We start from the raw sequence: 23,512 nt of genomic DNA on the forward strand, positions 1-23,512 counted from the left end.
CAGCATCATGGGCCATCGCTGGAAGTTTGCACGCGTGAGTTTCGCGTTTCCTTGCTAACCTATAACAGCCTAGCTTGAATACCGTGCCGCCCCTTCCAGTTGTCTTCAGACCGCCATCAGCTCTGTCTTGCCTCGCAACAACCATTTTTCTCGTTAATATCGTTTCGCACACATCTTTCCATACACTGCCATGGAAATTCCAAAAGGCTGTTCGGCTCCTCTAGATCCGTCCGCGCCGTCCTTCCTGACGCTACCGGCGGAGGTACGCAACACCATCAACGAATACGTGTTTGTGCTGCCACGACGACCTGGAATACGCATTCATAACTCCGACTTCTACTACGACCGACGGCCTTATGAAATTCGTCCAGACGATGAGTCTTTCGCCGATGACAGCTCAGAAGATGACAGAGTGGGCTATGGTTCTCGGAAGGGCAGGCATGTTCCCCGCAGCCTGAAGAATTGGCAGAAGAGGCAAGACTCTGAATGGAAAGAAGCGCAGGGGTTCAGGCATGAAGCATCTCTTGGGATCGGCCTGCTGAAGTCTTGTCGCCAGATGTATCACGAAACGGTTGGCATCTTGTACGCCAACAACACCTTCCTCGTTACCAGAGTTGGTCAGAGGTGTGACCGCGAAGCAATCAGGCGGTGTCAAGCCAGCGATCGGGGTGACTACCACCAGATCAATTATGCGCCAATATGGCTCGCCTCACTTGGCTCTCAGATGGGGTTGATAACAAAGGTAGTGATCGACATCTCGACTGTCTGCGGTTGGGGATGTGACCAGGTTGAATTGGACCAAAACCTACTGCCGTTACTAAGGATAGTCTGGAATGGAGACCTACCACGCTGTAGCATTACCTTCGCCCACCCTAGACTCCTATTCAAATGTCCCGGAAGCATGCATCCCAACAGCACGAGTCCTGCGGATATCGTAGCAGGCACTGTCCGACTGAACAAGGCGTTCGCGGCTCTTGCCAAGGATGAAACGTTAGATCTTCGACGCCTTTCCAACTCAGAATCGCTTCTCTCGTCAGTCACTATGCACCGTGTCAGCAAAGACGGCCAGGTCCAGTACTACACAGGATCGCGAAGTGTTCACCGTTCTTTTTTTATCCACCCAGCGTCTGGCGTGGTCAGATGGTCCGCCGCGAGGCCAGTCAATTCACTTACGGATCTTCCTGACGATGTGCAAGGCATGATCTGTGCTTACGCAATCACCGCGGAAGATCGTCTTCGGCTTCCCATAAATTCCGCCCGGAAACCCAATTTCCATCGGAATGTTTTCGATGTTTCTGCCACACTCCGGGAATCTTTAGTTCAAGCTGTTAGTCAATACATGCCGGTGGTCATAGAGCTTACGGCTAAAGAGAGGGTCAGTGACTACAGCGACGCGGATTTGGTGAGAAGATATGACGCTGGGGTGGGGGTCCGCGAAGGCGGGCATCGGAATCATCTGGTGGAACTGATCGCCTCTCAAAGCCTGTATTCGACGTCCGCACTACCAACGATCTTAGTCCAAGTGGCACTCACTCGCGCCACTAACCCCACAGATGTTCGCATCAACATGAACGGGTTGCTCAATCTGAAGGGAACTACTCATGACGGTACTGAGGTAGACGAGATCTGTGTTGCTGTCGAGCTTCAGCACACTAGAGGCGACAATGTACACCACGATACCCACTATACTACATATGGGAGACTTAAGATGAGCATGTTCCTCTATCTCACGGACATTCTCGACCAGGTCTGTCCAAAACACTGGAAGAAGAATGCTCGACAAGCCTGCCCGGTATTCTGGATTGATGGACACGCAAACCTGGTAGACTTGGTCGCTCCACCGTTGGGGTTTCGATGGAGCCACGCGGATTCGTTGAACTTTGCACATGAAGGAACGACAGTGAGAAGGCTTGTTAAGAAAATCGAGCGTCGCCCAGATATCCCCAATAGCAAGGTAGGCTGTTGTTTGGACCGTGATACTGAGTGCGTGTACCACACATGGAGAAATTTGAAGATGTGGGCAAAATGTGTCTGGAGGATGGACAACGCACGCTCGACGAAGCAAGGACAGACGCTTGGTTGTTAATGTCGTGTTGCAGATGGATTGAGAAGAAATTTCTTTCTCTTGAGCCACATTAACCATCAGCCCTCCACCCCTCGAATCAAATTCTTGATACCCTCTCCTCTTGAAGTCTGTTCCCATGCGTCGGTCGCCTTCTCAAACGGGGTCACCGAACTAATCAACGGCTTCACATCGATCAATCCCTTCTCCAAGAAACCCACCGCAAGCTCGTAATCCCCTGCACCGTATCGGAAGCACCCCCTCACCATGAGTTCTTTCTGGCCCATGGCCACAATCGGGAACTCGATCTTCGGCTTCCCAAGGCCGGTCTGGACATACTTCCCGCCCGGGCGCACAAGGTTGATGCCCATATCGATACTCGTTGTCGCACCGGAAGCTTCGATGACTGTGTCGACGAGACCGCCAGTCGTGTCGATGCCATACTCAACGAGGTCGAACTTTTTGAGTAGCGCTTCGGCGTTATCTTCTGGACTTGCGTCGGTCGAAGAGCGGAAGATCTCGCACTTCAAGTAGCTCACCGCAAACTCTAGCTTCTTTTCCAGGATATCGACAATGATAATGCGATGCGCACCGTATTGACGCGCGACCGCCGCGCAGAATAACCCGATCGTCCCGCTGCCCATCACCACAACCGTCTCGCCCGGCTTCACATCACCCAGTTTGACCGCATGCACAGCAACAGCGAGCGGCTCAACAAGCACCGCTTCATCCAACCCCATCTTATCAGGAATCTTGTAAACAAAGTCCTCCGCGCTACGGAAGTACTTTGATAGCGTGCCTTGCGTATCAGGCGGCCCTGGCGCCGCAGCAAAACGGATATCGCGACACATGTTGTACACTCCAGATTTGCACGCTTTGCAAATACGGCATGGTATGCCTGGTTCGATAGCTACGCGATCTCCCGGTTTGACGCTTGTGACAGATGGGCCGACGGAGTGGATTGTGCCGGAGGCTTCGTGGCCCATCACGATGCCCGTGGTGGGGTTTATCATTTTGCCGATGCCGCCGTAGTGCCAGAAATGGACCTGGGTGGTTGGTTAGTTTGTTGAAAGGGGGTGGCATGATGGAAGGGTGGTTCTTACGTCGCTTCCGCAAACTCCCACATAATTAATGCGAACGATCACATCGTGGGGATCAACTACCTCTGGTACTGCGATATCTTTGATCCTTGCGTTCTTCGGTCCATACAATACTATGGATGGGTTTTGCATGATGTTGTTGCTGGAGGTGACGTGTATTGTGCGATGGTAGAATGTAATCTCAAGCTCCCACTACATCTAGGTAGAAAAGAACGTCCATTTATATGAAATGATGAGCTCTCAGGCGTCCCCCAAAAGTACACACATCCAGTCGTCGCGCTCTTGTAATTGTTCGTTATCGATCGTGAGCTACGTCGTAAGTGGGGAGGCAGACGCGTGTAGCTTCCCCGCATCCGGCCTCCCATCGTCTATCCCCGCACATCCTTCGATACGCAATGAAGGCATGTCACAAATATGACGCATCGAGATGATGATCACGGAACGCGAAAACTCGTCGTAATGGATTAAGAGCGCCTGCACGGATTATGAAAAGGCGCATGTGTTAACGCCGACGATGGGCGCTTCGGGGCTGCTCATTACGCACGGACCACACCTCGAATCGTTCATTTGCTTATGCGTACAATGCTAAGGCTCCTATTAAGCGCTGAGTACTCCTTGTTGAGAACGACAAATTAGGAAGATTAGGATACTGCGAGCTTCTTCCTGCTAAGGAGAGCTACGAGCACATGAACTCGCGGCCCGAACTACTACCACTGCGTCTATCTCAGTCCGTACTGACCTCAGTGTTCGAACATCCAGGCTATCTCTTTTCCATGAAGTGGAGCTGAGGCGACCCGAACGTGGAGCGGCGAGATGAAACCTTCGCGCCCGCTTTCGTTTCGTTACCTAGCGTGCCTCAGGGCTATCAGTCTCAGCGCTAATCTTCGCGTTTATATTGTGGACGTCGTCCCCACGGATGGTACTCTGCATCTTTCCGTATATCTTTACAGCTTGCCAACGTGCTGTATACTTCCTGATATACTTCGCGCTTGTCTGGGTACTCGTTGCCATCTTCGTCTACCTATCCGTTCCAAATCCGTTCCGATCAAAAGGGACCAGCACCACTATCGACATGCCGTCCAACTGTGCCGTATGCAACAAATATGGGGCTGTTCAGAGTTGTAATAAATGCAAGACGACACCATACTGCAGCCGCGAGTGCCAACAAAACGACTGGAAGTACCACAAGAAGCTCTGCGCCCTGCAAACCCACGCCAATGCCTAGTCCGGTGTCCCATCCAGTGCCGAATTTAGTGCCAACTACGCTGTGGCCCGCCTCACGACTCTCGAGAAGCACGTACCGAACCCTTCAAGCGATCAAACGACTGGAACCACCTCCACGACCGTCCCGAGAAAGATATCTACAGGCTCCCCATCGACGCCTCCGGCATGCGCCCTGCAGTTGAGGATGGTAGCTGGGTTCGGGTATGGGGCAGGTCCGAAAGGGGCGAGTGGCATTGGGATGCGCAAGGTGCTGCGCTCGATGGAGTGGGGTGGTACTGGATTTGGGCCTGGCAATATCATGAGCATAACGCAGATTAGCAATCTTACGGGTGGTGGACGCTGAGTTTTGAATGCGATGTTGTTCATTGTATGTCGCGCCGTTGTTCTCTCCAAGTGTAGTCGGTGGACTAAGTCAGAAGCACTGCAGCTGGTGCTGAATATGTGCACAATTCATTCATTTTCTTGATCCGCGTTCTTCTATAACTCCCAAGTGTCCCATGCACGCGCGTGTCAAAGGTCGAGCGGTGAAACCACTCGTGGCCCAGGTTGGCCTACTTCCGCTTATGTCCAGTCTTGCCCTTCCTCGCCTTCTCTTGCTCTGCTTCCTTAATTACTTCAGCCGCTCTCTTAGCTCTTTGAGCTTCCTTCACGCGTTCATCCGCAGCTATCTCGGCCTGCGCAGCAGCTTCTGTGTCCCGACGTATCTTTCTTCCGGTCGCCGCACGCGCTTGTCTCATGCCTTTGGCGTCTTTACCCTTGAGCCCAGTGAGAAGCCATTGCGACGTTCTGAAAGTCTTGCCTGTGGGGACAGGGGGAAGCGACGCAACACTTCCTTCAATTTGTACGCTAGGGTTGGCTTCAGGCACTGGGGTCGTTTGTGGAGAGGCCGGGCTTTCGAAGGCTTCGCTGTTCGTACTGATATCGGCGTTTGCGACTATTCCAGCGAGCTCAGCAACATCGTCGTCCTCGGGATCTGGACCAGGGGAGGAGGCACCGTTGTCGAGTAGGTCCGCGATGTCCTCGACCTGAACAGTACCACTTGTCGCCAATAGACGCTCTATCTCCGAGGCCGGCCAGTCATCGCGTACAGCCTTAAAAACGATGTTGTAGCCGTGGCTATAAGGATGTTTTCCGCACCCTCTGGACCAGACAGTGAAGCGCTCGCCGCACTCGTCGCAGAACGCTTTCAGTCTCATCAGTCTCGACTCGAGCGACGGGCGTTGCTATACAGACCGAAATGCAATTGCCAGAAACATTTCTTTGTTGGAGGCGCCTGTAAGCGGGTCAGTGAAGTTGACCTCGTTATGCAAGGGGTATCATGAGTGTGATTGCAGGTGTACTAACCTTGCAGTCTTTACAATGGTGTGTTAGGCCCAAGACTTTAAGGGTGTTCTTGTTGCAGATGTTGGGGTTGAAGTCGCCTTTGAACATTTCTCCGTATCTCTCGTTAAGATCTATCCATCCTCCTGCGAGTTTTACCATCTTGGCTAATGTATGGGGTAACTGAAGTTGGGGAACTGTATGCTTGTGTATATCGGGTGGTAGTGAGTATGACTAGAGTGTATAGAGATCGAGGCCTTGCAGCCCCGATGCAAATTCGTATCACACTGCTGCCTTGTAGTGCAGCGATTCATTGCGCTGAGCTGATTCCATGCGCGGTTATGATCTGTGCTAGTATCCGCTTTGAAGTGTGGAGACTCTGGTAGCATAGGTAACTGGCTCGACATCGCTGCGTGAATTCACTGGGCATTAAAAGGAAGCTCATAGTAGAGATTGTATATGCGAGGAAGAGTCACCATTGTAACCTTTCGCTTAGATAGGATACTTGCATAGCGTTTGCTACGTGGTCATTCGTTTCCATCTGTCAACATGTACATCATTCACTATGCCGCGCATTTCACGGGGCTAGACAAGCTCGGGCTCCACTTTGGCGTTGGTACTCTCTTCTTCGAGCCTTATAAATTCTCTCCACCCCGAAACACTACCTTGCTACGGGTAGTTTGACTGCCAATCGACCGAACACCACGCCCACACCAGCCGATAACGACCTCCAAATATCCGTGTCAACATGCATTTCAGCCTCACGTCTTTGTTTCCTGGTCTGGACTTCAGCTCCAGCTCCAAGCACCCTCAGGAAAATTCCCAGAGCAGGCTTCGCAAGACACCGCCTGCACCAGACATTGCAAACGATCTTCAAAATCGCGATCGTCCCAGTAAGCAAGATGCCAACCTACCCACAGTACTATCCATCGCCTACGAGAAGTTCCGAGCTCGCTTCGCCCGCCAGCGCAAGAACAGAAATCTAGAGCAGGCAGATGTGTCGCACGAAGTCGTTGCTTCACAAGAGACTGCAGGTTTGCTACCAAGCCTCAACGTGATCTCTGGTATTTGCACCATCATGGAAACGCCGCCCGAGCTATCTCGGCGGTTGCCTTCGCGTGAAAACGCCACGGATCGTGAGGAAAGTGGGCTCAAAGTAGTTGAGCGTACCTGCGACAATGACGACTCCACGAGTGTCGTTGAATCCGCAGTCGTCACCGTCATCCAGCGCGAAAAGGCTGTCTCGCCAAGCGGTACGAACTCTGACGAGGAGGTTGAAGACTACAAATCATCTACACCCAAGTCGGACGGCTCGATAACGTCTTCTCTAACAAGCGCGTGCTCTGATGGCGAAGCGCTTGATCGCGCGGACTGGGAGCCACTCCGTGCGCTCGACCATTCGAGCTTCCAGAAAACCCTTTGGCACCATCTCAACCCCTCCGCCGAGTACTGCGCAGATGACTACCTTTTCCGCGGCGAATTTGAGGGTGGCTACAACCTCGTTCGAATATACCAGGTTATCAATAGTTCTAACGACGGTGAATATGTGGTCAAGATTCCTTGCGTCGGCACTGCCGCTCGCTGGCAGAAGCAAGATGCATACATGATGCGTTCGGAGTTTGGCACTATCAAGTTCATTGGCGAGCGTACCAAATGTCCCGTTCCTGAGGTTGTGGCCTACGACGACACGCTGGATAATACGTTAGGTGCGCCTTACATCTTGATGAAGGCCTGCACAGGCAGATCCGCCTCCGAAGTCTGGCACGACGCTCACCCCATTCATAAAGACTGGGATCGGGACACAGTCGACTTTCCTTCCAAGGACCTGGCGTCAAAGCGTGAGCGCATACTTCGTTCACTGGCCCAAGCCATGGCCGAGCTGCGTCATCTTGAGTTCGACAAGATTGGCGCGTTGGACTTTGACACTGTTGACGCAAACGGAACGCCTGCTATTGGTTCGCTTTGGGAGTGGGATATTTATCCAGATCTGACCGCCGAAGACATGAACATAGAGAAGGCCCTTACAGAGAAGCCAGTATACGACTCAAGCCTGGAGCGCTCCATGGATGGGCTGCTTGATGTCTGGCCGTTTGAGGGACATGAAGGAAGGCCCGGCGTCGTTCATGGGGTCCTGGATGCATTGTTCCGAAGCGACGCTTTCGCGATCTCAGTCAAGCTTGGAGATAGCGACGAGTCCTTCGTCCTTCGTCATGACGACCTCAACCTCCAAAACGTCTTCTGCGATCCTGACACCGGCGAAGTGACCGGTATCATCGACTGGGAGCGCGCTTCCACCGCCCCACGCTGTCTCGGCTACGCTTCCCTTCCAAAGTTCTTGACGTTAAACTGGATGCCAGGGTACGAAGTTCTTGATGCGCCGCACTCTCCTTCGTCGCTACAAATGTACCGTGAGATCTACGCCGACGCAATGATCAAGGCTACTGGAGCAGACGGTGACGGCAAGTATACGTCCAAGTCTGCGATGTATCAGGCGGCGTACGCAGCATTGTTTGGTAGTAGTGAAGGTGGCGATATTGGTGACTTTGTTCGAAAGTTGTTGCATGAGGTTCCTGGACTGCACCACACGGACCTTGATTTGTATCTGACTTGGCTCGGCGAGCACTGGGAGGCGGTCGGTAGCTCCGTCAAAGAGGCTATACGTAAAGTTGCGAAGCCGGTAGTGAGGACGATCGACGTCTGCGAGACGTAATAGCTATATCCCGACATCGACAGTACGATCGCGTCGTCGATGTGAAGGCAGTTTTACCTGCTATAGGAGGAGTGATGGCTCCCCATTCCAGTCTGCTTTCACTGCCACGTGGAGGGACGCAATCTCGGTAAGACCCAATACTCACCATTACCTCGATATCTAGAGCGTGCTCATATCATTGTACCCAATCTTCCCTACATTACACCACACACGTCTTTCCTCCATACCAATAACCAAAGCCAGTCACCAACCGAACCATGGGCCATTTATTCATGTTTGAACTGGGATTCGATGAGCCTCGACAGTTGGAAGCGCGGAAGCCAAGTTACGACGTGAAGGAGGGCTCCAAAGTTCTCACTAGAGAGCAGGTGCTCGTATCGCTTCAGCAGTCTTGCCCGGATGCGCTGGCCACTTTCCCAGCTCCTGAGGCGTTCGAGGTTTCGAGAGTACTGTCCCGGTCAATACGCGCTCAAGGTCGGCTTTGCCGTGAAGAAGAAGTCCAAGAAGATCGGAGACTTACTTTGGCTTGACGAGCGTGTCCAACCTTCTACCAGATACAACAACACAGTGCGAGAGAACAACGCTATCAGGAAGCAGATGGGCCTGTATTATTCAACAACCACAGACTCTTCCCGCAACACATACGTCAAGAACGCAAGGGTCATCAAGGGCGAGGGACTATTCGGCAGCCTCAGCGATAGCGGCATAATTTCGCCATTCTCCCTCAACATTAAGGCACTCTTGAGATTCGTGCTCCTGTATTGTGGCTATGCAACAGAGTACAAGACATTCGTAAACAAGGGTCGGGACGATGGTCTCTTGTCACTTGTCCGTGTGCTGAAAACCTTTGCAAGGCATGCGACGACCGCTGAAGAAGGCGTTGTATCCACCCAGGAAGATGGCAACGGTGCTCCAAATGGCTCTGACAAAGAGGGCGAATTGTTTGCGACGGATGATAGCGATGAAGCATCGGTCAAGCGCGATGATTCAAAGCGGAAGCAGACTATGGACGCAGAAGTCGACGAGGGCGCACCTGCGAAGAAGACTCGCGTATGCTAGAGGCTGCGGCGGAAGGCGTCAAGGCATTGGAGTAAGGAAAGGACACCAAGGAAGCGATGAACACAGAGCTTGACGACTGCAGTTCTGCGACGATGATCGAGATGCGCTGAATTCTAAAAGTCAAAAGTTATGCGCGATGTTTCTGGCGATTTTGGGCCTGGCTGCTGAGCCGTTGCGGAGTTTGACACGTCGGAGACTACGCGAGGAGCGTCGGCCTGCTAGACGTCATAGCGGTGGATCATGAATGAGGGAAGAAACAAAAGAAAGTCATTCACGATTCCCGATGCCTTGTGTGATGACCTTGATGCGTGAGAAGAGCGCGATGTCTGTTCACGTTGCTTGCGCGACCCAGACTTCACGGAGATTTGCCGGGATCACATGATCATGGTCTACTCTGCTTTCGGTTGGCGCGCTTTCCCAGCTTTCCGAGGTCCGATCCCGACCCTCAATGTTGATTACCCTCATCTATCACCATAACACACTGATTTAAACGTTACCAACTAATCATAAAATCCGGCATTTCCACCGCAACGATAATCAATTGCTTCCCACCCAGTCTCGCGCTCCCGCCTATGTGAGCTCAACCAAGCCGGCGCATGAGATTTTTGGCTCGGGATGACAGCTATCGCGTCACATCATGCTTTAGGAGTTCTCAACTGCCTAAACATGGGCGGAGAGATTCCTGACCATGCCTTGAGTGGCGGGCCCATGTCAATGGTTCCCCCGAGGTCTGTGATGTCTGCATGGGTACCCACGACTAATCACATGCGATCGCCGCTGACGCGTTCGTGTTACGGACGTAGCCATTGAAGTACCAAACCCTAATGTTTGAATGCGCTACTTCAATGACGATCACGTTGACCGGAAATATAACGTCTATTTCAAGCAGAACGCTGCAGCATAACCAGTCATTCCTGCTATACTTATACTGCTAACAATGCCGATTGAGTCGTCATACCCGCCTATTACCATACCCGCCGTCGATGTATGGACATATTTTCTCGAGCGACCGGATCGCGAGTACCCGGATGATCATGGTATGTCTTCACATACATCTATCGAGCGGCGTCTAAAACGATAACAGTGCTCTTCGTAGACGTTGCCAGCGGTCGAAAGCTCACATATGCTCTGCTCCGGTCCAGCGCGGAGCAGTTCGGAAGAGGCCTCCAGGAACAATGGCAATGGCGCAAAGGCGATGTTTTGGCAATCATGACGCCGAATGATATCGATGTCGCGCCTGCCACATTCGGCGTCTTACTTGCTGGAGGTGTCGTGTGTCCTCTAAACCCCATGTACACCGTCGATGAGCTGGTGTCTCAGTTGACATCCTCGAAAGCCAAGGGACTGTTGACGAATGTGGCATGCCTTGAGGTCGCTTGCAAGGCAGCATCGAAAGTCGACCTTCCTCTGGATCGGATACTCCTGGTCGGAGATGGCAAGACATCGGGATCCGTTCGGCACTTCTCTTCTCTGAAGAGCGCGTCAGTCAGCATGAACCGAGTCAAAATCGACCCCAAAGATGATCTGGCGTACCTGGTGTACTCTTCTGGAACCACTGGCGAGCCAAAGGGTGTCATGCTGACGCATGAGAACGTCGTAGCAAACAGCATTCAGGCTACGACGGCAAATGGCTACAACACCAACTGGAAAACAGACACGGGTATTGGCTTCCTACCCATGTATCACATCTACGGTAAGCTAAATGAGTTCACAATCAAACATGCGTTGATAAATGCAGGAATTGCTACACTAGTGCTAAACATCATCTTCTACGGCGTGACCAATCACATCATGTCAGGATTTGACCTCAAGAGATTCTGCGAGACGGTAGACAAAGAGAAAGTCACCATCGCTTACATTGTCCCACCCGTCGCACTCGCTCTCGCAAAGGCCCCCATTGTCGACCAGTACAACCTGACGTCCCTGCGCGACCTGCATTCCTCTGCCGCCCCAATACCCGTCAAGATCATCACCGCGATACACAAGCGTCTCGGCGCTCAAATACTCCAAGTCTACGGCATGTCTGAAGCTGCACCCGCCGTGAGCGTGCAACGCATCGAAACCTGGACCACGGCGTTGGGCACATCCGGATGCTTGTTGCCCAGCATGTCAGCCAAGGTCGTAAATGACGGAAAGGAAACGGGGATGGGCGAAGAAGGTGAGCTGTGCTTGAAAGGACCGAATATTTTCAAAGGGTACTACAACAACCCCCAAGCTACGGCTGCGGCTTTCGACGCGGAAGGATGGTATCACACCGGCGATGTTGCCAAGTTCGATGAACATGGGAATCTATACATCACCGACCGCGTCAAAGAACTCATCAAGTACAACGGCTTCCAGGTTGCGCCGGCGCAACTCGAAGCTCTTTTGATTGGCCACCCGGCGGTCGCTGATGTTGCCGTCATTGGTGTGTATAGTGAGTCGAAGGTAACGGAGTTACCAAGAGCGTATATCGTTGTGGCAGCGGGGTACAAGGGCGATGAGAACCTGGAGGAAGAGCTGCATCAGTGGTTCAATGAGCGTGTGTCGCCGCACAAGAAGTTGAGGGGCGGTACCCGCTTTGTGGAAGCGATACCAAAGAGCAATGCGGGCAAGATACTGCGAAGGGTACTCGTCGAACAAGCTAAAGCGGAAGAAGCTGGAAAAAGTACGAAAGCTCGTTTGTAGTTCTTTGAAGACACTACGTAGGAGTTTTATCGTACATCTTATCTGGTCTTTGGAATGTTTATTCCAAGAACAGCCAATACATTTCGATTTATCTACAGCTTCGTAAAAAGCGTCTCCTTCATAGCCCTAACATCCAACTCCTGCGTCCACGTACTCCTCGGCTGCGTATGCAAGAACCAATACGTATGCGCCAAATCCCTCGGTTGAACAAGATGGCTGTCCACGTCCGCCGCCTTATCTGTCTGCCCAGTCCGCTCCCATTGCCTCTTCATCACACCGCCAATCAACTTCCCATCCACCGGCCCATCCACAATGATGTTCACAGCATGAATACCCTTCGCCTGATACTCGCGCGTAATGACCTGACACAACGAGCGCAGTCCAAACTTCCCGGGTGAAAACGACGCCAGGCCTGGCATACCGCGCAACGCACCCGTCGCGCTGGTGAAAAGAATGGTACCTTTGCCCGCGGCAAGCATATCCGGGATAACCAGCTTGCTCGCCCAAAACGCGCCGAAGAGGTTGATCTTGGTGAAGTTCTCGAATTCCTCGCTCGTGGTATCGATTAGCGAACGTCCGTTTACGCGGCGCGCGCCGGCGTTGTAAACAAGCACGTTAACAGGGCCGAGCTCTTCGCGGATGCGCTTGAAGGATGATGTTACCGTGCCTTCGACGCGCAGGTCTGTGATGTAGTAATGTGCGGTGCCGGTGCCGACGTCGCTGTTGATGTTCGCGGCCATGGTTTGTAACGCTTCTTCTGTTCGCGCTAGGAGGGCGACGACGAAGCCTTCGGATGCGAAGCGGTGGGCTACTGCTTCGCCGATGCCTGGGCCTGCGCCTACGACGGCGATGACGGGTTTGTTGGTGGTGTTTTTGGACATTGTGGTGGTGTTGAAGGAGGAAGCGGCCTGTTGGGTGCGATGTCGCGTCAGTTGCCTTCACATTTTGTCGTGGACGAAAGTAGCAAGATATCTATTACGGAAAGCTTGTTATGCATATCTCGTAGGGTTGGTGCTGGTTGCATGATTAGCTTCGATGCGGGGAAGAGGCGCAACGCGTTCCTCGGAACCTCGGAACCGGGTGTTGAGTAATCGCGCTATCGTACGTATCGGCCTAATTGTCTGTCAGTCGCAATCTTCCTTCACCTCGACTTTCGCAACTAATATTCAAGCGGGCATCGACGCTCAGTGCTCATGTAATACTATTCTGAAGGCTGTCTGATCGACCTAGCACGAACGGGCGCACTACCCCGCCACCGATGCCGCTTCCTCATCTTCACTAGATCCTCCCCTTCGCGCAGCATTCGACTTTACATCACTCCCCCGGCATCGACCTTATCATCTTCGCACCATCTCAGCGATATGAAAGCTAGATTCTTGAGATGCTGGGCAATGTGGTTCCAGAGTACCAGCTTGGCCAAATCTCTAGCCTTCCGCGCTCTAAGTCCAGCATACCTGGTGTTCGACTCCATCTCTGCTCCACATTCGTTGTCTATATCTACTTTGGCGCCAGCGTCGAAGCCGCAGAACAAGCAAATATCCCGCGATCGAGATGGGCGCCTAGTGTTCCGTCGGACCTTAGTATCAATCTCCGACGACGAAAGATCTCTATGGTCAACCTTCAGATGCTGGCGCAGAGATTCTTCACCCTGGAATGTCTTGAGCGTTGTATGTCCTTCCTCGTCCAGATGCAGGTCGCAGTACCAGACCCTGGATCTGTGGATATTTTCCGTCCAATAGGCGGTGTGCATCTCTTTCATGTGTTCCTGCCATCTAAACATGCTAGCGAAGTATAATGGTGGCTTCTGACAACTTTCGGAGATGCATGTGTAGGGCTGTAGGTCTTGGTCGAAGTGCGATCTGCTTGTCGTAAGCTTGCGTCCAGACAATACGCGATGCCTTCATGGACAACATACTCCCACCATCCTGTACGCTGAGGGTCCCCAGCTCTGATTTGTTCAAAACACCAATTGCACCGGACGTGATCGACACCTTCCAATGGCGTTGGAGGTTCCGGGTAAGGACATGACTGGGCTGCTGAGGATGCTGTAGTGTTGCCAAACCGGACGTTCTGCTCAGTCGAAGCATCAGCCGATAGCTTCTTCGGCTCCAAGACTGGATGCTCGGTGACAGATAACTTGTCCAGAGCAGCCACTATCTGATCTTGTGCCCGCGCGACACTTTTGGTGTCCTCGGCCGCCACAGCCTGTGCATCATCACCCTGTTGTCGTTGGAGGTCAAGGTCTTGTTGATGCTTCCTCTGACGGAGTAGGCGAGCACGCCTGCGTGCGATAGATGAGCCTAGTTGTTGGACTAGTGTCTTAGGCAGATCAGGGTATGTGCCTTTCACGACCGCAGCCGCAACTCTGTCGAAGCCGTCTTCATCTCTTATTTCGGTGTCTGATATCCGTTGCAGTATGTCCATTGCCTCGTGGATGGCCGTTAGGCATATCCGTGTCAGTGACGGGGGAATCGCATGCAGCACGCTGTACTTCGCAGCCTGGTATTCGTCGGACTGCGATAATCTCAGTCCTGGCTGCGCTTCACAGCCAGATACCAGGTCTGTTGATGTCAGTCACGGATCAATCGGTAATGCAATGCGATGTCTTGCCTTTTCGTAAGCTGGTCCTTATCAGTTCCAGCATACTGACCACAATCTGCGAGTCATCTGCAGGACTGAACTCAAGTTGTTTGTCCAAAGAATCCTCGCCGTTTTCCAATGCATTCGTGTAGCCAGCCCAGGTATCGAATCGTGACCGGCAGTGGATAAGAGCGTAGTATAGTGGTATCTCGGCATTCGGAGGTAGTGTGTCCTCGGGGAAGGCCTCTCGAAAGAGCTTGTAGCATTCGCTAGCCAGATCGAAAATTTTGGTGTCGTCCATGTTGTGTAATAGAGATACTACAGCACATCATCCTCGATTTTTAAAGCACACATGAGTCACTTTCGTGATTCATATCCATGACTCTTTCGCAGATGAGGGCGGGGACCACAGGGTGGTCACCTTCACCTGTACCACCTGTTGGTTACCACGCCTCAAACCTGCCCGCTGCCTTCATTCGCGCCGAAGCTCAACAAATGATAGCAAGTGCCTTTGACTGGACCGGGCTCAAATCTCGTAGCGTCAAGTCTTTAGCTATAGTTGCTCACTTGACTAGCGCAAGCCCGAATTTTGCGGCAGACGAAGAGGGAACATGAATGTGGAAGGTGACGTTGAGCTTGATGAGGTTGATACGGAGGAGTTTGAGAGGGTGGAGGGGTTGGAGGTGGGTGATGGAGTTAAGTGTGCGCTTTGGGTGGCTCAGTAAGTACATCATCAATGTGTAAGGCACACGAGGGTTTTCTTCGTGTAGTATTGTGGCCGCTAATCAGCCAGTGTTGGCATCTGCCGTAATGTCGTGTGAATCTGGTACAGTACATGAACATGCAGTTACTCGATCATATCGCAGTAATGGGTATCAACAGTGATCCTCCCGCCTAAAGTCGCCCTGGGAATCATCCCGGCGTCTACCTCGTCCGTCGCTATTTTCCTAATGTATAATCTCTTCTCGCAAGAGTGAAGCACCTCACATGTGTCCTTCGAATCGTATTCTCGTATCTTCACCATTTGGTCTTGGACGCGCTGACTGTCAATCTTCAGTCGATAACAACCATCACCTTCGCCTTCTTCTTCATCGGACCTTGGCGGTCATCTTGCACAACCTTGGTGCGCTCTCGTATCTCTTCGTCAAGATCGTCCTCTTCGGTATCGTCCTCATCGTCCAAGTCAACGATGTGCGTACGCTTTCGTGAGGCTTGGCTGGCACTTGCGATAGAAGAACTTCCGCTATCACTTGGTGCCTTTGTGCCGCTCGTGCGGAGTGGCAAAGCCGGCGCCATGAACGTACGCAATCCCCTGCCGCCGAGAATGTCTTGGCCTGTAGGCTTCGCGTTTCCACTGGCAATACCATCTAGCTGGCGGTACTTGCGGCGGAGATCTTTGACATCGCGGTCGAGGTCGTATCTAGACACATCAAGGCCGTTGATGGTGTGGAGATTCAGAGCGTCGGCCCGGTCGTCTCCCCAGTACCAAGTCGCATCGGATTCCTGAGCGATACGGTTGTCGTGCTTTCGTGCAAAGGCGCGCGCCTCGACCACAGCTTGTCGGCCGACATCGAGTCCTGGGAGGTCGTCATGAGCGGATTTAAGGAAGTATGCCGTAGCGTCACGCTCGTGTAGACGGCCAAGAACACGGGAGTAGGGAATGGCGAGCTCTTTGTCGGCTGGGTGTAGTGGGTACCAGTCTGCATAGTCGTTGGCTACACGTGGGGCTTCGACATTATGCTCCGTCACCCAAAGCTTATTAGACCGTGAGCTGTCGCTGGTGTAGGCTGAGCCATAGATCCATATCTCGGAGTTATACGGCCTTCCCTCGTCATAGTCGTTATCCGATGCCTTGTCCAAGTTCGTCCACTTCAGCCGAATGGATTTCACACTCATGACATCCGTACAGCCAGACTGGCCAGATTGCTTGTTGGGAAGGAGACGAACTGTGTCGCCCACGGCGAGCATCTCGGCGCCAACGTAGATCCCATGGCAGTATATGCTCGCGTTGGGCCAAGATCCTCGAAACCGATACTTGCCCATAAGAGAGAGCGTCGACATCAGGGCGAGGGCGTTCTTGACAGTGTCATGCCATTCTTCCTGGGGGATACGGCGTAAGAGGTCCCTCCACATCATGAACGGGCTTGTCTGCCGCAACAAGACGTACTTGTGTCTCTTAGAGAGCGACTTGTCGGACTCGTTTGGATCTGGGATAGGTTCGACGCGTACGCCTATGCTGGACACGTTGCGCTCCTGAGTAGAGGCAACGAGCTCGGAGACCGTGGTACCAGTAGCCGGCTCGGTGACGAGGCCTGCCGCCCATTGGGGAACACCGAGATGCTGCTTGCGCCGCTCATCGTACAACTGAAGCTCTCCGGTGGTGTTGTCTCGCACCAATTCAACGGTGTCGGGCATGTTGCGTATATACAGCACAAGGTCTCCAGTTCGCGGGACCCACTGGTCTTGTGTCTTTATATCGTCGAGAAATTTCGGAAGGTGTTCTTGTTCAGCGCGCCAGTCTGGACTTAAGGGCTCAAGTATGGGTTCGTCCACATCGCGATGCCGGCGAAGCTTGTCGATGAGATTCCTGTAGACGTCGGGAGTGCCCTCACTGTCCACGTTCGTCGTGTCGAGACCCGGAGTTATCTTCTTTGGCCGACCTTTGTGCTGTGGTGCTAAACTATGCGGCGGTGGGACTGAAAGCGATTGAACGCTGTGGGCACTGGAAGGCCGGCTTGGCAGAGAAGCAGACGAGTTGGATGCCTTTCGGGAAGATGCCGCGCTGGAGCTGCGTACCTGGGAGCTGTTGGCTGAGGTTTTCGGAAGAACGCCTGCACTGCCACTGCAGAGAGTACATGGGCAGCCTATGCTGTTGCCATTGTTGTTCATCAGATGCAGAAAATGGGGAAAGAATCGATTCGGCGAGTCGAATGCCTTCTTTCCGGGATGGCCATATAGATACTTGTCGAAATGGCTCGGTTTGGATGGTCGCGGGCGATACCAGAGAGTATAACCAAAGGGAAGACCTTCCAGCGAGTACTGTACACCGGGCTTAGCCTCACCTCGACTCTCCATCCATTGTTGACCGATCTTTTCCAGGTACAGAGTCGGTGGATCGAGTTGAGTATGAGCTCCTGGAGGCGGGACATGGAGAGGATCACCGTCAGAGCAACCGGGGACGAGGCGGACGGTTACGCGGGGTGACATGGTGACTAGCAGTGGGTGGCTTGCGAGATGTTAGACAGCTTAAGCAATTTGCTTTGAGATCCTGCTTTAAGCACCAGGAAGCTGTCGCACGGCAAAGCTGAGGTTAAGACGTTGGTGACGAGGATTTTTTCGATTGAAGTTCGTGCAGGTGTGCAAACGTCACGGTAGGCGAGAGCATGATTGAGGTAGTCGCGTTTGTGACGCGTCGGTGAAGCGCGCGGTGAGAGCGAGAGCGCGTGAGGAAAGCGCGTTCGGCAGCTAGCGTCGCTCATCCTCATCAGACATCACAGTCTTGTGATACCGCCTACTCAGGTATCTTCAGCGTGCTGAGTATCGCCACCTGTGGGTGCGTTTACACGTTGGCACGTGAAAGGAAGTCGAGTGAGGTGAAGCTCGAGGCTTGGCGGCAAAATCCCTCGGACCCGGATCCCTGGGCCGAATGCAGGAACAGGCTCCGAATTTAGCGACGTGCGACCCCTAATCACTCAGCAAAACAAACACCGCTGCGAAACGACACTACCAACGGGACTACCAACAAACTTCACTCGTGCGACATCATTTCCGGAGCGTTGAGACTGCCTCAAGCCCGTGGAATACCTGCTCAACCCCAGATGTCAAGCACGCCATCATCCTGTCTGCATAAAAGCTCCCGTCAAGCTCTCATGATCTGCCCATGCATGGCGCACCCGTTCCCGACGCAGCACCGTGCGGCTCCACCAAGAACCAGCTCCATGAGTGATGGTCAGGAGAATGGGGTGACCCCCTAGCCCGTTGGAGTTTACTTCGATACTATAACGGTCGCTAGCGCGTGATATCGCGCAGGCCCCATACGCTCGAAGCCTGAGTAGGATCATGTCAACAAGATTCCGTCTCGTACAAGCTTTCGAGAGCTGTCATGGCTCAGGCGGGTGCGTCGCGCCTGACAGCCGTGGAGAGGGAGGCTCCTGTTATCTTCCTCTCACCTCCCTACCCCCATCGTCTTCGTCATCGGCATCCCTACGCTCCCAGGCTATAGCGCGATATAGCGGCAAGCCACCCGCAGAGCGATAGCCATTGCAGTCAGGAGAACTTGGACGCTTTCTTTTGACACACAGAACACCATACACCGCGAGCCACAAGCAATATAGCCCACAGCCTCCGATCCAATGAACTTCTATCGCTCCAAGCGCGCAAAGGCACACTACGAGATTGGTGACGACCGGCCGGCAAAGCGCATCTCGACGCCGGCTGGCCAGCGTCTCTCCGTAATTCTCGACGCCAAACGAGGCAAGTCGGCTTCGTCCAAGGCTGCTGAAATCAGCGTCACCACCGAAAGCACATTCTGCAACGACCCATCGCATCAGCATGTCGGACCAGTACAACACCACAGGGTCGAGAAGAAGCCCGGCTTCATCCAATCGGTCTTGACGGGTGGCAGGCTGCTCACGCCAAGGGAAAGCAGCGAGGACATGCACAATGGGAGCAATCTCAGTGTCAGCGTGTGGAGTGATCGGGATGAGGAGAAGTTTGGACACGTGCGGCAACGGAGACAGAGAGGATGTGCTGCTTGGGGATGGAAGAAGCTTGCCGTGGTCGCCGCCCTGATCATTGCGCTGATGGTGGCATTGGGCGTTGGACTAGCGATGGGACTGAAGAAGGACTCGAAGAGGTAGGCCAACTTCATGCTGACATCCAGAGGATCTAGCTAACAGTTCATAGCAGCGCACCCGCAGCGAACACAGGCGGCTCAACGACACCAGCAGGCACCGATAGCAAGCCCGCTTCCAATCCCGACTCCAACTCTCCCTCCACGACCGACGACGATCCCCCATCTGCAGTTACCACCTCCACACCCTCCGCTGTCCCCTCAAACTTCCCCGTCGGAAGCTGGTCGTTCGTGCTCTTCCTCGACACCGTCACAACAGACTGCACTTCAGACGCAGACACGTGGACATGCCCGCCAAACACAAACTACTACGACGACCAACAGAAAGCTCTCACCATTCTGAACTGGGACATCAGCGGATCTGCAGGGTCTTGGAAGATTTCTTCGGGCAAACAGGACGACACATTCGACACCACGTTCCAGAACGAAGACCTCGAGTTGCTGGACGCCGGGAAGGACACGGAGCGATACCGGTTCCAGATCACGCGGTCCAAAACTGTGAACATGACTGGAAGCCTTGGAGGAAAGAGAGGCGACTTTGAGTGCGACTACGGTGCGACAAACATGCAGGGCATCTTATACACCAAGATGCAGCAGACGTACCCAGACGATACAATCGCAGTGGGAAAGGTCGCTAACAAGGCGTGGCCATATGGTAAGCAAGCCCGGCAGCTCCCATCTTACCTACACCAACTAACTTGAACTAGCCGTCAAGATCGAACAAAGCGTAGCAGGTGGACAAGGAGTACCAGCTTGCACGAGCTCGTCAGGCGACGACGTCAGGCTTAAGCCTCAGATTGAGAGCACATTATGTTCTTGTTTCTACAAGAACTTCACACCACCGCCCAAGTCATAAACTCAATTCAAATTTCTTTGTCTATCGTTGTCATCTAGCGTTTCCTTGCATCATCGCTCTACATTTACTTATCGAGCCAGGCGTATCTAGCATAGCGGGTTTTACTCTACAGAGGTAATGATAGTGGTTTCTCCTCATTGGCGTTCGAAGTGTCCTGCTGTATCCCACTGCTAATCTGATCGCTGGATGAGTGAGCCAGAACAGGGCGATGCATGCATCTACCCTCACCGTATCGTACTCTAACGTCGCAACACAATAGGCGATCATCACGTCAAAGACACCCATTGTCGCGCTGCACCGCAAAGATACCACAGCAACAATTCTTGGTGTCTTTGTTCCTCCCGCGCAAAAACAATCACAAACCTTCATCTAGCTGCACGCTCCCACGAACTGCCGCATGCGGTTCCGCACCAACAAAGACAAAGCGACCACCATGGGCATACAAGAGCCGCTAACGCAAGCCATCGCATTCATGCGACTGACCTTTCTGTACGGCTGATCTATCATACTAAGCAGACAGTGCATAGCTTTACTCCGCCAACGCAACCCCGATCGCGCATTATGTCCTTCCTCCACAACCTTTTCAGTTCACCCGCTAAATATACACCTGCCAAGAAGCGCAATATCCCAGAAACACCGACCCCGCGCTCGAGTGAGAAGAGGAAGAGAGACGCGTATGATCCGGAGGAATACCAGAATGCTGTTTACGCGGGTGCGGGGGCGGTGACGGTGAGTGGAGATGATGGGTATGAGATGGATGAGGATGAGCTGGATGAGCTGGATGAGGTGGAGGCGGCAGCGCACCAACTTCAAGACGAAGCTGAAGTTGTGATTGCTGGTGAGGAGGAAGATGACGATGAAGATGACGATGACGACACCCGGCCGTATGCGACTCCAAAATCCGTGCGCAAACTTTCGCGCGATTTGTACGCTGCTCTGGAAGCGCGGAGTCCTGGTAGGACAGGAACACACGACAAAGCAGGGAAGACGCTGGCTGGTACGAGCACCAAAGTAGCAATCTCGCCGTCGCCGTCGCCGTCGATATGCACAGGCAGCGAGACCGAGAACGAAGAAAACGAAGGCGAAGCGATCGATCACATAGATTGGTCCAGCAGCGACGACGACTTACAACTATCGTTCTCCCCTACCACTTCGTCGGCCGGGCTAGACGTGACTAGTACTGGCGAGATCGAAGTAGAAGTGGACAGACTCAAACACAAGCCTGTTGGCAAACAACATAGACCACGGGCTGGGGCTGGAAGATTAAATACGACTACCACGCGGCACACAGCAACGAGACCTTCAACCTCATCCATCACACCACCGCCACCGCAACCACCACAATCCCACCGCACCATGCCCTCACATACCACCACCCACCCCCAAGGTTTTGAAAACCCACGCGATTGGCACGAAAAGACGCCGGAGGAGAAGTGGGATACACAACCCAACCTACGCGCCCGCGAACTAAGCTCTTCACCCCACCGAATCCGCGCAGAACTACCCTCAGAACCAGACTACGCCTTCCGCGACGCGGAGGTAAGGGATGGATTGTGGGGTCTCATGTCCTCCATCGAAGACTTTGCTGAGGAATATTTTTCGAAGGGTGCGCATGCCGGGCATACGACCATGACCGCCGACGGCGACAGATTCGTGCACAAGATGTTCTTTGAGAGTTTAACACCAGAGACAGCGAAACTGATTAATTGCGTAGCGAGTGGCGGGCCGAGTGGGGTGTGCGGGTGGCACGATCTTTTCGTCAATAAAGAGAAGATGCAAGCGCTGGTTTGTGCGATGATAGGGAATGTGTTAAGTGAGCAGGTGTTGCAGCATGAGTTTTTTGGGGGAGGGGAGGAGGGTGTGGGAGCTGTGAGGGGGGTGGTGAGAGAGTTTAGAAACGAGGACGGTGAGTCAACTATTTCGTCGATATGGGCGGAGAACGAGAACGAGAACGAGAACCAGAGAGATGGGGATTGAGAACTAACCCAACAAACAGGTTTCGACCGGAATGCGCGGTATGCAACAACCATCCTTGCCCACCTCCCCACACCGACATCCCTCCCTTACAACTTCAACGCCCACGTCAACACCATCATCGGAGCACTATGGACGCACCTCTCGCCCCTCCTCACCCTAGCTCACCCACCTACATACCCCGCCTCCACACCCCTCCCCATCCCACCTCCTTCACTCAGCTCCGTCTTCGCAGACCTCCGCCGCCTCACCGTTTCCGCCGGCATCCTCTCCCTGCACATGCACCTCGACCCGCACACAGCATACCACCACGTCCCGCTCTTCAAAGAAGATAACTACGATTCATCGATTATGGAGTGTTGGAACGATGGGCCTATGAGACAACGGAATATGCGGAATAAATACGAAGACGTAGACGAGGATGAGCAGAAGCGGCGTGATGCGTTGAGCGAAACCGAGAAGAGGCGTGCGAGGGGTGATACGGCGTTGACGCAAATTATATGTTTTAACGGTGTGACTGCGTGTCGGAAAGGTGGATGGGAGAATGGTTCGTCTACCGCTAGCAATCCCGTCTACGAGAAAGCGGAGTATAAGAATATGGGTGTACGCGTAAGAGTGCTTACGCAAGGATTGGTGTACTGTCGCTGGGGACGGGCGCTCAGTTCGCAGAAGACTGCTGAGATGGATAATGAGACGGGGAAGAAGATACATGGGGATGCGTGGAGACAGGGTGGGTTCATGCAATTTACGGATGTGGAGGGTGTGTTTGATTGGTTGGGGGTGGAGAGGAAGGAGAAGGCGGATGCGAGGAAGGCTGTTTTGGAGAGGATGGCTGGGAGGGCGGACGCTGGTGCAGGCTGAAGGAGTCAAGAAGAAGGGGAAAGGGAGGGGGAAGCCGCATGGGGGGAGTGAAGACTTTGATCCGGATCGTTGAGTTGAGGTAGCGCTTGGTATGACAGTTATGACTATATTCGACGTCTCTTTTGACTTTCTTCATTGCTGGTTTGCGTCGTTTGTAAAGTTCGCATTGTTGCGGTTTACTCTTGCTTCTCAGATAGCCTTGTGTCTGTTGTCGCACGCCAATCCATCCAGCCTTGCGAATCGGGTT

At 53.2% G+C, this 23,512-nt stretch overlaps 10 protein-coding genes across 10 annotated transcripts; 5 read left to right on the forward strand and 5 right to left on the reverse strand.

The window, feature by feature from the left end:
* Nucleotides 1-2,142: 2,142 nt before the first annotated feature.
* Nucleotides 2,143-3,294, reverse strand: J4E90_004562 (uncharacterized protein; the record flags this gene model as incomplete). The annotated part of the gene is made up of 2 exons (XM_051434127.1): nt 2,143-3,108; nt 3,166-3,294. The coding sequence occupies 2 exons, from the start codon at nt 3,292-3,294 to the stop codon at nt 2,143-2,145; spliced, it is 1,095 nt and encodes a 364-aa protein (XP_051292645.1).
* A 1,643-nt stretch (nt 3,295-4,937) lies between these two features.
* J4E90_004563 (uncharacterized protein) lies at nt 4,938-5,868 on the reverse strand (the record flags this gene model as incomplete). Its single annotated transcript, XM_051434128.1, has 2 exons — nt 4,938-5,609; nt 5,731-5,868. 2 exons carry the CDS (start codon nt 5,866-5,868, stop codon nt 4,938-4,940), a joined length of 810 nt encoding a protein of 269 aa, XP_051292646.1.
* Nucleotides 5,869-6,454: 586 nt separating this feature from the next.
* J4E90_004564 (uncharacterized protein) lies at nt 6,455-8,416 on the forward strand (the record flags this gene model as incomplete). The annotated part of the gene is made up of 1 exon (XM_051434129.1): nt 6,455-8,416. The coding sequence occupies one exon, from the start codon at nt 6,455-6,457 to the stop codon at nt 8,414-8,416; it is 1,962 nt and encodes a 653-aa protein (XP_051292647.1).
* Nucleotides 8,417-8,815: 399 nt separating this feature from the next.
* On the forward strand, nt 8,816-9,475 carry J4E90_004565 (uncharacterized protein; the record flags this gene model as incomplete). Its single annotated transcript, XM_051434130.1, has 1 exon — nt 8,816-9,475. The coding sequence occupies one exon, from the start codon at nt 8,816-8,818 to the stop codon at nt 9,473-9,475; it is 660 nt and encodes a 219-aa protein (XP_051292648.1).
* Nucleotides 9,476-10,412: 937 nt separating this feature from the next.
* J4E90_004566 (uncharacterized protein) lies at nt 10,413-12,142 on the forward strand (the record flags this gene model as incomplete). The annotated part of the gene is made up of 2 exons (XM_051434131.1): nt 10,413-10,512; nt 10,560-12,142. The coding sequence occupies 2 exons, from the start codon at nt 10,413-10,415 to the stop codon at nt 12,140-12,142; spliced, it is 1,683 nt and encodes a 560-aa protein (XP_051292649.1).
* Nucleotides 12,143-12,234: 92 nt separating this feature from the next.
* J4E90_004567 (uncharacterized protein) lies at nt 12,235-13,023 on the reverse strand (the record flags this gene model as incomplete). Its single annotated transcript, XM_051434132.1, has 1 exon — nt 12,235-13,023. One exon carries the CDS (start codon nt 13,021-13,023, stop codon nt 12,235-12,237), a length of 789 nt encoding a protein of 262 aa, XP_051292650.1.
* Nucleotides 13,024-13,923: 900 nt separating this feature from the next.
* On the reverse strand, nt 13,924-15,023 carry J4E90_004568 (uncharacterized protein; the record flags this gene model as incomplete). The annotated part of the gene is made up of 3 exons (XM_051434133.1): nt 13,924-14,067; nt 14,123-14,656; nt 14,793-15,023. 3 exons carry the CDS (start codon nt 15,021-15,023, stop codon nt 13,924-13,926), a joined length of 909 nt encoding a protein of 302 aa, XP_051292651.1.
* Nucleotides 15,024-15,775: 752 nt separating this feature from the next.
* J4E90_004569 (uncharacterized protein) lies at nt 15,776-17,929 on the reverse strand (the record flags this gene model as incomplete). The annotated part of the gene is made up of 1 exon (XM_051434134.1): nt 15,776-17,929. One exon carries the CDS (start codon nt 17,927-17,929, stop codon nt 15,776-15,778), a length of 2,154 nt encoding a protein of 717 aa, XP_051292652.1.
* Nucleotides 17,930-19,074: 1,145 nt separating this feature from the next.
* On the forward strand, nt 19,075-20,430 carry J4E90_004570 (uncharacterized protein; the record flags this gene model as incomplete). The annotated part of the gene is made up of 3 exons (XM_051434135.1): nt 19,075-19,577; nt 19,628-20,229; nt 20,282-20,430. The coding sequence occupies 3 exons, from the start codon at nt 19,075-19,077 to the stop codon at nt 20,428-20,430; spliced, it is 1,254 nt and encodes a 417-aa protein (XP_051292653.1).
* Nucleotides 20,431-20,991: 561 nt separating this feature from the next.
* On the forward strand, nt 20,992-23,265 carry J4E90_004571 (uncharacterized protein; the record flags this gene model as incomplete). Its single annotated transcript, XM_051434136.1, has 2 exons — nt 20,992-22,105; nt 22,427-23,265. 2 exons carry the CDS (start codon nt 20,992-20,994, stop codon nt 23,263-23,265), a joined length of 1,953 nt encoding a protein of 650 aa, XP_051292654.1.
* Between the last annotated feature and the right edge of the window lie 247 nt (nt 23,266-23,512).

Source organism: Alternaria incomplexa (assembly GCF_024043165.1).
Source record: "Alternaria incomplexa strain BMP 0042 chromosome Unknown scaffold_5, whole genome shotgun sequence".
Lineage (NCBI taxonomy): Eukaryota > Fungi > Ascomycota > Dothideomycetes > Pleosporales > Pleosporaceae > Alternaria > Alternaria incomplexa.